Below are 14,573 nucleotides of genomic sequence, written 5' to 3'. Positions count from 1 at the left end.
CCTTCTTGGCTCCTTAGTACTAAAGTTCTGATTAAATCACCACTCCCTTGTCCAACTTCTTGCCTAGGAGATTTCACTACTTTGCAGACCTTTATGCATGTAACTCCTCTTTTAGATATCCAGCTAGCATCCTCTTTATCCTACTTTGAAGTTATTTAAAAACTCATTATCTTTGCTCTTTCGTCTTTGCTTATTGTTAGGTGAATTACAGAATAAGACTAATTTTAAAACAACTCTGGATGTTGCTGACCAGAAACTTTTATTAGGGATGATGGCAATGTAAGTCTAGTAACATCCCTGCCTTTAATAGGAATCAAAGGGGTTAATTTCACCCAAGTGACTTCCGGTCGGTGCCAGCGCTTAATGGCGGTCCTAGCTCCGAGCTCCGGAGAAGGACTGCTTCGCAAGTTCGGGTCTTACCCGCTACGGCAAGCGGGGGACCCCTAAAATCCCAGGCGCTGAAGCCTGAGAACAAGGAGACTCGGTGGGCACCTTTGCGCCCCCCGGTACCGTGAAAGAGCCTTTTTAAAGGCTACGGATCGACATCGGGAGTGAGCGCGGTGCTGAGAGTCGCTACCCAGCCTGCGAAGTGAAGCCGCGTCGCCATAAGCGGAGAGCGCCGATTCCTTCCTGAAAAGAAAATCTGGACTGAATCCCCGTGAGTAAGAGCTGAAATATAATCGGGACCTTTAAAATTTTAAAAATTGGGCTAAAAACGGGGGAGATCTAAACAAAGGAAGTCTGCCTCCCCCCGACTGCATGAAAGTGAAAGCAACGGAGCTCTAAACCTGCATCCGTTTAAACCTGCTCTTTGATCAGCTTAACCGGACATTCAGACCCTTTGATCTCCCCTCTAGCTAGCAGGGCAGAGGGGAGGTGAATTTGAGCAATAACTGCAAGATTTATTGGAAGTAAAAAACCTCTGCTGTCTCACTTATTTGAAAGCATGAAACGGTCTGCCTTCTTAGTACACTGAACTGACTTTTCCCTGTGAAGTGATACTTTGATACAAAGTTTCCACAGTGCCTGGCTACTGTACAATACAACAAGAAGTAGCATAAATAGGGCAACTGTGGCAATTTGAAGTAACAAGCTTTTAGACTTCTGACTGTGTTAATCTCCCTTTTATATTTTGGACATTTGGGACAGTCTCCTTTGTTTCTATACCTGGAATCTTTGCTCTATGGCCATTTTGATTTGCTCCCTCTAGAGGACAAAGTGAAGTCCGGCACGGCCTAAGACAGTGGAATTTTCCAAGGGAGAATAAATCCCGTGGGAACTGACCTTGACATGAGTGGCGCACAAGAAGAGATAGTCACAAGGGCCAAGACCAAGCAACAACAACAACAACAGCTGCAACAGTCACAGGTAAAGAAAAGAGGCTCAATCTCAGGCGCAACAGTTGGATCAACAGGAACAACAGCATCAACAGGACAAGACAAAGGAGCAGCCGTCTCTATGGAAGCTGTGACAGATGCCTTGCTCAAGATAAACCAAACTCTGGAGTCTCTGACAAAACAGACTTCAGAGAATACACTAAAATTAACAGAAATTTCAGCAAGACTAAACCAGAATACAGAATCTATAAATAAATTGGTGGAGGAAAACGCCACTACGCGCCAAATTGCGGAAGACGCCAAAGCTACTGCGGGAGAGACACAGGAGAAATTAGAGCCGATCGCCAAGAAGGTCTATGAGCATGATGCAACTTTGGCCTTGTGGGAGTTACAGAGGAAAGAGAGAAATTTAAAAATAAGACTGATCCCGGAGAATGAAGGAGACAACCTTGTGGAATACTTGACACGGGAGTTTGTGGATTGTTGGGAACTCCAGGAAGACGAATTCAAAATTACGACTGCCTTTAGATTGGGTAAGAAGCAAAACAGAAAGACTCCGAGAGACTGCTTGATTACACTTAGATCCAAGGAGGAAAGAGACAAAATATTGGGACTACACTTTGAAAAGGCCTTGCAGATTGGAAACTCAGCTGCACAGATCTTTAAAGACATCCCAAAATATTTTCTGGACTTAAGAAACTACTACAAGGACTTAGCCCTTTTATTAAAGAAAAACGCTATCCGTTTCAGGTGGGAATTCCCACAAGGGCTGTCATTTGACTATAAGGGAAACAAGGTGAAAATAAAGACAATTCAAGATAAAGACAAATTTTTGGCAAGACACCAGGAGGACTTACAGAAGGGGACTGTTGACGTACTTGCAGAACAGAGGAGAGCATTGGATATCCTGAATCTCCCGTTTGGACAAAAACCACTACCATCAGAAGAAGAGCAACAACTTGGAGCTGTTGGAGGAGCCTTAGAAAAATAACAAGATGGCTCTGCAATTCCTCAGTTGGAATTGTAATGGGCTCAATGGGCCTTTGAAGAGAAGACAAGTATTTCATATATTGAATAGAGAACAATTGGACTTGATATGCTTACAAGAAACTCACATAACCAGAGCCCACAGGAGATTACTTTCAAATAAAAGGCTAGGACAAGAATTTATTTCATCAGACAAAGTTAAGAAGAGAGGAGTTGTAATATATGTGAAGGAGAAATGGGCTCCAAAAATGATATTCAAAGATGAACAAGGGAGATATTTGGCTGTGGAGATACAAGTACAAGGAGAAAAATTCCTAGTTGTTGGAATTTATGCACCAAATGAAGGCAAATCCGACTTCTTTAAGAGACTTCATGAAACTCTGATGGACTATCTGGACTACAATATGATAATTATGGGAGATATGAATGGCGTGGTCTCCACTAATATGGACAAGGCACAAAGACTTACAGTCACCAAAGAAGGGAGACTCCCTAAGACTTTTTTCGAAATGACTGAAAATATGGACTTGATAGATATTTGGAGAACAAGGAACCCTCTGGAGAGAGAGGGAACCTTTTTCTCCCAAGCAATGATGACCTGGACCAGAATCGATCAAATCTGGGTTACTAGTGGAATGGCTCCGAAGATCAAGAAAGTGGAAATCTGCCCAAAAACTTGCTCCGACCATAACGCCGTGAAGATGGAGATGAAACTCACAATAACTGGTCAATTTAGATGGAGAATGAATGACACCCTCTTTCGAGATAAGGAGATTCTCACGAAGGCCCAAAAGACCCTAAAAGACTATTTTGAAATAAATTTGAGGACCGACGTGGAGAAAAGAGTGATCTGGGACGCAAGTAAAGCGGTGATGAGAGGATTTTTGATTCAACAAAACTCAATAAAGAGGAAAAAGCAAAATGAGAAAAAAGAGAAGATTCTGGAAATGATAAAGGAAGGAGAGAGGAAATTAAGAACAAAACCAAAGTCTCAGGACATTTTAAGAGAGATCAAATTATACCAAACACAATATATGGAATTGATGAACCAAGAGATTGAATGGAAGATAAGGCAAATGAAGCAAAAGACTTTTGAATCAGCAAATAAATGTGGCAAACTTTTGGCATGGCAATTGAAGAAAAGGCAGAAACTAAATACAGTTACAAGCCTGGAGGTGGATGGAAAGAACATATCCAAACCCAATGAAATTAGAAATTGCTTCTTAAGCTATTTTAAAAAACTCTACACCCAAGGCCCGCAAAATGAAGAAGATATAGACAAATTCCTCGGAAAATATGGACTACAAAACATCTCTCATCAAAGTAAGATGGACTTGAACCAGAGAATCTCAGAACAAGAGATAGAGGCTGCCATTCAGAATATGCAACTGGGCAAATCTCCAGGACCAGATGGACTGACTTCCAGATACTACAAATCGCTGAAGGAATGGTTGACTCAACCACTAAGAGAAGTTTGCAACGAGATCCTTGAGGGAAAAAAGGCACCTGAATCGTGGAAAGAGGCATATATTTCACTCATACCAAAGTCAGAGACTGAAAAGACCCAACTCAAGAACTACCGCCCAATATCCCTGCTTAATGTGGATTACAAAATTTTTGCAGACATTTTGGCAAAAAGATTTAAAAGAGTTTTGATGGAGAAGATTCATAAAGACCAAGCAGGCTTTCTCCCTAAAAGACATCTAGCAGACAATGTAAGGAATGTAATAGATATTTTGGAGAAGTTAGAGGTGAATATAAACACCAAGGCAGTATTGATCTTTGTGGATGCGGAGAAGGCCTTTGATAATATCTCTTGGAGTTTTATGAGGAAGAATCTTCATGGGATGGGGGTAGGTCAGGGCTTTGAGAATGGTATGGCTGCAATATACTCTGAACAAAAAGCTAAACTGATTGTAAACAATGTTGTGACTGAGGAGCTTAAGATAGAAAAAGGAACACGACAGGGGTGCCCGATTTCCCCATTACTTTTTATTTCAGTTCTGGAGGTGTTGCTGAATATGATAAGAAATGACCAGCAGGTCAAAGGTGTGCAGGTCGGAGCTAAACATTATAAGTTAAGAGCGTTCGCAGATGACCTAGTATTGACTTTGCAAGAGCCAAACACTAGTACGAAAAGGGTTTTAGAAATAATACAACAGTTTGGCCAGGTAGCTGGATTTAAGTTGAACAAGCAAAAAACCAAAGTTTTAGGGAAAAACCTAACAGATATGGAAAAGGAGAAATTTCAAGAGGAAACAGGTTTGACTGTGGTCAAGAAGGCTAAATACCTAGGGGTTTATTTAACATCTAAGAATCAGAATTTGTATAAGGACAACTATGAAAAATGCTGGTCAGAAATTAAAAAAGATTTAGAAATATGGTCAAATTTGAAACTGTCAATGTTAGGCCGAATTGCAGTAATTAAAATGAATGTATTGCCTAGAATGTTATTTTTGTTTCAGACCTTGCAGATTATTGATAAGATGGAATGTTTTAAGAGGTGGCACAAAGATATCTCGAAATTTGTCTGGCAGGGCAAAAAGCCCCGAATTAAATTTAAAATATTGACAGATGTTAAGGAAAGAGGGGGTTTTGCCCTGCCGGACCTAAAATTGTACTATGAGGCAGCAGCTTTTTGCTGGCTCAAAGAATGGATGCTCCTCGAGAACACGGACATCTTGGATCTGGAAGGTTTCAATAACGTTTTTGGTTGGCATGCATATCTTTGGTATGGTAAAGTTAACAGTGCCTTTAAAAATCATATTGTCAGAAAAGCATTGTTTAATGTTTGGATAAGATATAAAGATCTACTAGAAAACAAAACCCCTAGATGGGTGTCGCCAGTGGAGGCTAAAGCAGTGAAGAAACTCAATATGGAGGTCGGATGGCCGAAGTATTGGGAAATCTTAGAACAGGATGGAGATAAGTTCAAACTACAAAGTCAGGAGAAATTGAAGCATAAAGTAGAAAATTGGTTCCAATACCGCCAAATAATGGAATTTTTTAAACAGGACAGGAAAGTCGGTTTCCAGGTGGAAAAATCAAAACTAGAAACTGAACTGCTAGAACCCAATACTAAGAATTTATCTAGAATGTACAACTTGTTGTTGAAATGGAATACACAGGATGAAACAGTTAAATCGGCAATGATTAAGTGGGCTCAGGATGTTGGACATAATATTATGTCAGCTGATTGGGATTGGTTATGGAACACCGGTATAAAATTTACGGCATGTAATGCCTTAAAGGAAAACATTATGAAAATGGTATACAGGTGGTACATGACCCCAGTCAAGCTGGCAAAAATCTATCATTTGCCTGATAACAAATGTTGGAAGTGTAAAGAGACTGAAGGTACCTTTTATCACCTTTGGTGGACATGCCCGAAGATTAAGGCCTTCTGGGAGATGATCTATAATGAAATGAAAAAGGTACTTAAATGTACCTTTCCTAAAAAACCAGAGGCCTTTCTCTTGGGCATTGTCGGCCAATTGGTGACAAAGAAAGATAGAGCTTTTTTCATGTATGCCACAACAGCAGCAAGAATACTCATCGCAAAGTATTGGAAGACACAAGATTTACCCACTTTGGAAGAATGGCAGATGAAAGTGATGGACTACATGACACTGGCTGAGATGACAGGCAGAATCCGTGACCAACGAAAAGAGACGGTGGAAGAAGAATGGAGAAAATTTAGAAGTTATCTTAAGGACTACTATAAACTTAATGAATGCTAAAATGCCGTGGTTACCAGAAACAAAGGGGTACAGGGATATAAGGTTAGATTATAAAAGAGGATTAAGAGGATAGAGATTGGAAAGTAACAATTGGGAGTTGCTAGTTGAACTATGGACATTGGGATGCAGAGAGGGGGGGTATGGGGAAGTCCAAGAAAAGAGGTTTATGAAAATATGTTTGAAACTATACGTGTATGTTTGTCATTTTTAATGTTTGTTTGTTTTTTTTAAAAATGTTGTAAAACCAATAAAAATTTTATAAAAAAAAAAAATAATTTCACCCAAGTGGCAAAAGTTTCCCCTTTTAGAGTACGGTGCTGCAGGTACAGATCTATGCATTAATTCTAGTATATTTTAAGTGAATTTACAAAATATAAAATTTGGACAGGGCTGCCATTCATAAATCAGAGAATCTCATAACTGCCAACTGGTTGAAGGTCTTCAGACATTAAGCATACTGAGACAGGTTATTGCAGGATCACTGTGCTCTATTAGTACCTTGCTGTGTTAAAAACCTCTTAAGGTACCTGGATCTTTCTATTGTTGGAGACAGCATACTGGGTTAGAAGGACACATTGGTTTGATTCCCAAAGCCTAATCTCAAAGGGACTTTGAGAGGAACGTAAGTGTACAAAGAAGTTCAACTCAGTCAGATCAAGACCTTTATCTGAGGAGCAAGAATCCACAGAGATTACCCCACATTTCAATGTATTAATTTTGTTACCTCTATGTCAGGATTTCTCAAATCTGCTTTCCATCCAAAATTCTTCATAAGAGCCGTTCCAATTATCCTCCCCATCTCCTGAAAAGACAAATTAGCAATGAGAGAGACCGGAGCATGTGGTATGACAAATTGCTCCTGAAACATGAAATGGCCAGGAAGAAAAGAAGACGGGTTAGGCTGAGATCAGTGGAAGGTACCCTGGTGCCTTCCATATCTTGTTATGTGAGAAACAGTTCCCAGCACCATTGACCATGGTGGCTGGGGCCAAAAGATCTTGCAGTCTCAACCTATGCATGCTTTCTTTGAAGCAACTCCCAATAAGTTCTATGTAGCGTAGTCCACATTAAGGACTGAAATCTTGAAATGACACAATCCATAATTACTTGGAGGAAGCAATTATTTCATGGAATATTCTTCCAAACTGAAGACATTTTTGAAAAAGAGTTCAAAGAACGGAATTAATTGCTTCTTCCACGCTCTCATCAACATCTACTAAGAGCATTCTACTTTACAAGACAAGACGTTATTTTTGCTTGATAACCAAACCTTCAGAATAGCAGTCTTGAAATTTATCTCGAGTATGGATAATCAAGCGTAATTCAGCATTCCACACACACCCCTTTGCCAATTAATAGGAATTCCAAAAGATGGTGCAGAAGACAGTCTGTAAAGCTCAGCTTGCTTTTAAAAATATTATTTAGGATGCAGAATGCTAATGATTCCTATACAGCCCACTCAAGCAGTGCTATTTTTTCCTTATGCGTCTGCCATTCAGAAAACCTAATGACTACTGATTATGCACAACGAAGAAATAAACTCTCAGCCGCCTGCATAATAATCTGGGATGGCAGCACACAATCAAGAACATTTAACTATTTCCTTAGCAGCCTGATGCTGTATGTTGGGATTGTGTTAAAAGCAGCTGCATGCATCTTGTTTGTAGATAAGAACATAAGAATAGCTCTGCTGGATTCTGACCAGAGGCCCATCTAGTCCCACATCCTGTTCTCACAGTGGCCAAACAAATCCCCACAAACCTGAGCAGTAAATATTTTTGCAAGGGCTCCACTACAGCGGCAGGAAACTCTGAAGCTGAAGCAACTGCTGCTCTCGCCAGATTTCTCTTGAGTAAGTTCAGGAGTCTTTTCCAAAAATGATCTGCCCGAAGACAAGCCATTGCTGTTAGGAACCTTGGCGGCGTTACAGCCCTGTTGGTTTTCTGTTTGAGTTTCACCAGAAACTGTCTCCGATATTAGTTCTCTCTTCTGTTTTTTATTTTGGATGCTGCCCTCCTCTTCCAGCTTCCGTTTCTGGGAGTCTGGACGTTCCTCACACCTGTTTTCTTCTTTCACCTCCTGGCAATGAAGACTTCTCCAAAGAGTAACCGTATCCAGCCAATGCCTGGGAGTCTCATTTACAAGTTTTTGAACGTCATGAATTACTCTGCCTGAAAGAAATGAAGAATCTAAACTCATGTAACCTTTAACACATAAATAGCACATAACAATAAACTGTATATTTTGAAGTATTGGAATATATTCCAAGGACTGTTTTCTTAGGGGGTGAGGGAATGCAATACTTTTCTCTCCCAAGACCCATGCTTCCTCCCCATCTTATCTAATCCACCAGACTTTGCCTAGCAAGCCACTTTCCTCCTTCCTGGGCCTGGTATACTAAGACCTAAGAACCAAATCTAAGAACCAGAAAGCCACTAAGCTGTCTTAATCAGCTGGAGAGCTTGTGTTCAAGAGAAACACTCAAGCAATCTTAGATTGCAATCCTACACCCAAATACACGGGAATAAGTCCCATTGAAATTCTGTGTGACTTCCTTTGGGGTAAACATAGCTAGGATTGTGCTATTATTTTTAAGTAGGTGTTAAACTTGTATGAAGCCTATGGTTATGTTTTAGCTATTCAGAGAACCAATGAATGTTTTCATTCCTGCTTTTGACTAAAATAATAAGGGCTTTCTTACTTCTTAATTAAGCAAATAACACTGAAAGCTATCAAATCACTGTTTTCTGTTTTCAAAAAAGGGGGTCTATTCCTCAAACACCAGCTGCATGGGATCCCGGAGATGTGTCAAGGTGTGATGATGATGGTTGTGGTATACTAGTTCATACACCTTGGTGAACATACAGCTCAGACTCTAGAATCCCACATGTACGCCTGTGTAGATCTAATGCTCCCATCTGGTTGCCTAAATATTCATGAGCAATAGGGGCTAAACAAGCAAGGTAAAAAGAAAGGAGGCCTACACTACCCTTGACCAGAATTTTCCATGTGTCACAGCACGTTAGTGTGTCAGCTGCAGTGTGCAGGTGTGTTGTGTGAACTCTCCCTGCACTGCTCCCGGGGCTGGAAAGAAGGGCTTAGTTTAACCTCCTGTTTGCTAGTAAAACTGAATTACTGTGTCGTGAAATGATGTCTAAAAAGTGTGCTAGGAAACGTTTGGAAAGCTCTGCCTCAGACCTTCAACACAATTTTTATTCAAAATGGGGTTGAAAGGGAGAGGGGGGCAGGGACCTGCTATGATAGGGCCCCTTTCAATTTCCCTATTTATTGAATAACCTAGACAGCATCTTAAAAAGCAGAGATATCACCTTGCCGACAAAGGTATGTATAGTTAAAGCTATGGTTTCCCCAGTAGTGATGTATGGAAGTGAGAGCTGGACCATAAAGAAGGCTGATCGCCGAAGAACTGATGCTTTTGAATTATGGTGCTGGAGGAGACTCTTGAGAGTCCCATGGATTGCAAGAAGATCCAACCTCTCCATTCTGAAGGAAATCAGTCCTGAGTGCTCACTGGAAGGACAGATCGTGAAGCTGAGGCTCCAGTACTTTGGCCACCTCATGAGAAGAGAAGACTCCCTGGGAAAGCCCCTGATGTTGGGAAAGATGGAAGGCACAAGGAGAAGGGGACGACAGAGGACGAGATAGTTGGACAGTGTTCCTGAAGCTACCAGCATGAGTTTGACCAAACTGCGGGAGGCAGTGGAAGGCAGGAGTACCTGGTGTGCTCTGGTCCATGGGGTCAGGATGAGTTGGACACGACTCAACGACTAAACAACAACAACAACAATTTATTGAATACGCATCTTGTCCTTATTCCAACAAGCGCCGAGCAGCATCTTAAGCTTCACAACAACCACTTAGGTAAGTGAGATCTTGAGATAGTGTCGTCCACCTGTCCAAGTACACCAAATGAGGAACATAGCCAGAGAGATGTCTTGGCTAGAGAGTTAGTTCCTTTGGGGCCTTCTGCAGCTTGCATGCTGAAGACAGAGGAAGCCCCCGGCGGCTCCTTCCTACCACCTCCTGGAGCTGCTGCGATGGCCATGTTGCCTGTGAGCTGGCTCAGTACCATATTTGCCTACCGTGCTGCAACAGCAGCAGCAGCCAAGAACCTGAGCTCCCAGTGAAGCACACTGGGAAAGCCCCTCTAGATGATGCCCCCCAAGAATCCTCACCCAAGATCCAGCAGCTAGCCAAGTACCTGTCTGACCTCAATGAACTGCTTAAGAGAACCCTCAGGAGCCAGAATATGGGTCTGTGGTGCTGATGGCATCTCATCACAGCCATCAGCACCACCAGCAAACTGTAACTTGTAACGTGCTGTTCACTAGGGATGAATAGCAGTTGGAGCTGGGCAAGCACCTGAAAGGCAAGCTGTATCTGCCCAACAAATGCACACTCTGGGTTTGTCTCACCGCTTTCCCCCAGGAAGACACAAGGTTACCACTGAATTGGACCAAGCGGCAATTAGGTTTGCCATTTGGTCCAATTCAGTGGTAAAAAGTGTGTTTAAAGAAGAGGGAAAAGCAGAGCAGAATAACCGAAAACGTGCATTTTTTTTTTGGACAGGCCTTCGATGAAAAACAGTCCCGGTCCACAAAATTCACTGAACGGACAGATTTAGCAGTTTTTATTATTGCTTGTGTTTACTTTCTCGGTTATAACCTGCCCCGAGGTCTACAGATAAAGGGCAAGATGCAAGCTATTTAAAATAAATAGCTGAGCAGGAATCTGAACGACCGCTTACCACATTGAACCCCAAAGCTACTCAGCACTGACTCCTTTTAACAAAGAGGCAGGAAGGTTATAGGGTGGCCTTTCTCGCTGTGGAAGGTTACAGGACATAGGCCAGCACGAGGCAAACCCACAAGACTACAGTAAAAAAATAAAATACCTTTATTTCTGGAGATGGAAAGTGGAGGATATTTATTCAGCAGCAAAAACAACCGCTCCGCAGACTTCAGCTCCTTCAGCATACTCAGCTCTGCGCTGGTGGTGAAGAAGACTTTTCCCGATACATATTCCACCTTGACAGAGAATGTACACTGATTATATAGTAAATCCGAAAATGGCATTGCCCATAAATGATCTGTTTATTATGATTTAGCTAGTTGATTTATACCCTGCTCTTCTACGATAGTCCTCAAAGCAGCTCACAACACTAACAAAATGGGCTGAAGCCACATGGGATTTGAACATGGGATTTGAAACCATATTGGACCTTTGCTTAGCCTTGCAAATGTGCCAGCCGTTTTATTGTTACACTGCTAGGATGAAGTCCCAGTCCCAGTTATGACCGGGATGCAGACACTGGGTGGGCTAGCACCTTACACTTTCCCAGAGAAGTTTGCCTGGAGCTTTCATTATACACCTTTAGGCGCCTGGCAAAAACGTTCCTTTTTAACCAGGCCTTTGGTTGATCTGATTGACATACTATGCCAGGAGTAGCAAACTTTTTTAGCAGGGGGCTGGTCCACCCTCCCTCGGACCTTGTGGGGGCTGGAACATATTTTTTGGGGAAAAGAACGAATTCCTATGCCCCACAAATAACCCAGAGATGCATTTTAAATAAATAAAAGGACACATTCTACTCATGTCAAAACATGCTGATTCCCAGACCGTCTGCGGGCCGGATTGAGAAGGCGACTGGGCCGGATCCGGCCCCCGGGCCTTAGTTTGCCTACCCATGTCCTATGCCCTTTTAAAATGAGTTTTTTGTGGGGACAGGGGCTACTGGGTTGTTGTTTTTATTTTTATTATGTATTTTGTGGTTTTATATCTTGATTTTATTCTGTGAACTGCCCTCAGATCCGCAGGTATAGGGCGGTATTTAAATTAATAATAATAATAATGATGATGATTACACTTAACACACACCCAGAATGCACATGACCGTTCCCTAAGGATCACAGCAGGAACCACAGTTGCCCCTCACAGAGCTAGAATCCCCAGCATCCTTAAACTACAGTTCCCAGGATTCTTCTGTGGTTTGGGGTGCATGGAGAACTAGCCATGTGCTTTCAATGCATCCTCAACCTTGTTTTGTGGGCAAAGCCCCCACTGACCACTGAAGGTGTGGGGAGCTCTCCTTCTGAGCAAACAGGGAGAGGGGCTCCAGAAGGGAGAGGCCATGTAGATGGCCGGATTTGATGAGGCCCTAAGCTCCTGAAGGTAATGGGGCCCTTTATATGTCCAGCTGTCCTTTGTCAACAACAAACTGTCGCTGTTTTTTGTGTTGAATATATGCTATATGGTAATTTATGGACCTAATAGGTATCTAAAGCCATTTGCACATAACAAAATATGTATTTTATCAAAGTAATTGTTGAACTGAAATACAATTAAGAAGTATTTTAATAGTGAAATACAATTAAGAACAAGTATATTAATACAGCAGTGGAAGACAGGAGTGCCTGGCGTGCTCTGGTCCATGGGTCACGAAGAGTCGGACATGACTGAACAACAACATATTAATACAGTGGACACTCTGGTTGCGAACGTGATCCGTGCAGGATGCGCATTCGCAACCCACAGCGGCGTGTCTGCGCACAGGCGGGTTGCGATTTAGCTTGCACGACCACCGAAATCCAGAAGTAACCCGTTCTGGTACTTCCGGGTTTCGGTGGGTGCATAACCCGAAAAAACGCAACCTGAAGTGGCTGTAACCCGAGGTATGACTGTAGTGAAATAATGATTATGCTCTAACTTAAAATGATGTAGCTTTTATTTTATTTGCTTTTTATCTTCTATTTTGGAAATGTGCATCTAGTTTTTTTACCTTTACATTTTTTTGCCCCCTCCCCAAGAGAGTGGGGCCATGAGCTATAGCTTGTTCAGCTTATACGTCAATCCGGCACTGGCCGTGCAGACGAAGCAACCTCACCCCGGGACAGCTCGCTCGTCTGCACCGCCTTCCCAAAGTGACAAAGGGAGAGCGTTTAGCCACCCATCCTCCTCTCCGCCGGCGAGGAGGCGGAGCGAGGCTCTCGGTCCAAAGGGATTCGCCGGACCTTCCTCGCAGCCCGGCCGGAGGGCCTCACCTGCGCGGCGTCCAGCCGAGTCCGCACCTCCCTCAGCAGGAAAGGCTCCATCCCGCGGCCCGCCGTGCAGAAATATCGCGCGGGGAGGCCGGCGCGGCAGCAGGGCCCTTTCGGCGGAGGCTGCCCGCCCTCGTCAGCCATCGCGGCCCCGCCGAGAGCCCGCCTTCTTCCGCCCAGGCGCCGGGAGCCGTTTGCCTCCTACAGGCCAGAGGCGAGGAAGGCCGCCGGGGCTCTCCTTTGCCGCGCCGCTTCCTCAGGGGAAGGGGGGAGAAGTCCCCGCCTTGTTTGGTTTCATCCCTTCCCAGAGGAGGCGGTGGCTCCGCCATGTTTTCCCCCCTGGGGGGGAAGGAGCCTTGGCCGCCCTTCACTTTGAATTAGGGTCCCCCGAGGGTCATCTAGCCCAACCCCCGGCGATGCAGGAATCTCGGCTGAAGGCATCCTTGACAGATGGCCAGCCAAGCTCTGCTTTAAACCCCCCCCCCCCCAAGGAAGGAGAGTCCGCAAGCTCCCGAGGCAGTCAAACAGCTCTTACCGTCAGAAAGTTCTTCTCGATGTTGTAACTTTCTTGTAACTTGAAGCCATGAGTTCGAGTTCTACCCTCCAGAGCAGGAGAAAAGATGCTTGTTCCCTCTTCCAGGGGACAGCCCTTCGGATATTTGAAGATGGTATCTTCGTATCTCCGCTCAGTCTCCTCTCTTGAAAGCTCCTTCATAAGGCTGGGTTTCCAGATCATCTCAGTTGCCCTCCTTTGCACATGTCCCAGCTTTTCAATAGTCTTATTAAATTTGGGCGCTCAGAACAGGACACAATATTGCAGGTGTGGTCTGACCAAGGCAGAATCGATGGGGACTATGACTTCCTTTGATCTATACCCACCACTATTCGCTTCTTTGGGGCTATTTTTTAAAAAAAGAGCTTTAGGAAGTGCAGCCTTTATTTATTTGTTTGCTGCATTTATATCCCACCGTTTTTCTCCAAGCAGCTCAGGGCAGAAAACATGGTTTTCTTAACCCTCGTTTAATCCTCCCCCACCAACCCTGTGAGGTAGGTTAGGCTGAGAGGCAGCAGCTGGCCCCCAAAGGTCACCCCGTGAGCTTTGTAGCCCAGTTAGGATTTGAACCCTGGTCATAGTCCACTCTAACCACTGTGCCATGCTGCCATCCTATGCATGCCTATGCAGAAGTCCTACTGAGTTCAATAGAGTTTAATGCAGAACTGAAAGACACTGCCAGCTGCTGGGGTGGGGTGGCTAGCCTAATACTGTACTGGTTCAGAAAGGTTTTGTGCTGCACTTAAAAGTCATGACTTCCCCCAAAGGATCTTGGGAGATGTAGTTTATTAAGGGAGCCAAAAGTTGTTAGGAGACCTGGTTCCCCTCACATACCTACAATTCTTAGAAGGGTTTAACAGCCATTCCCTCTTCCCAGGGATCTCTGGAAATTGTAGAT

At 43.5% G+C, this 14,573-nt stretch overlaps 1 protein-coding gene across 4 annotated transcripts in view; it reads right to left on the bottom strand.

Moving 5' to 3' along the window:
• Positions 1–14,573, bottom strand: part of THUMPD2 (THUMP domain 2 tRNA and snRNA guanosine methyltransferase) — a 20,937-nt gene extending 6,364 nt beyond the window's left edge. For 2 of the 4 annotated variants that reach the window (XR_014523554.1, XM_083494508.1), the window contains exons 1-4: positions 13,658–14,573; positions 10,980–11,112; positions 7,826–8,235; positions 6,789–6,866 (exon numbers count right to left, since the gene is read on the bottom strand). Coding sequence is in view for 2 of the 4 variants with exons in the window: in XM_083494508.1 (XP_083350634.1) it covers positions 6,789–6,866; positions 7,826–8,235; positions 10,980–11,112; positions 13,658–13,858 (822 nt within the window). In the remaining 2 variants the exon portion in view is untranslated. Of the gene's footprint in view, positions 1–6,788; positions 6,867–7,825; positions 8,236–10,979; positions 11,113–13,125; positions 13,438–13,657 lie in introns of those variants that run through there. The other 2 variants (XR_014523555.1, XM_083494509.1) reach the window with 1 other exon arrangement.

The sequence above is a fragment of the Podarcis liolepis genome (assembly GCF_965112155.1).
Source record: "Podarcis liolepis genome assembly, chromosome: 3".
NCBI lineage: Eukaryota > Metazoa > Chordata > Lepidosauria > Squamata > Lacertidae > Podarcis > Podarcis liolepis.
This window is presented reverse-complemented; position numbering and strand designations above follow the sequence as displayed.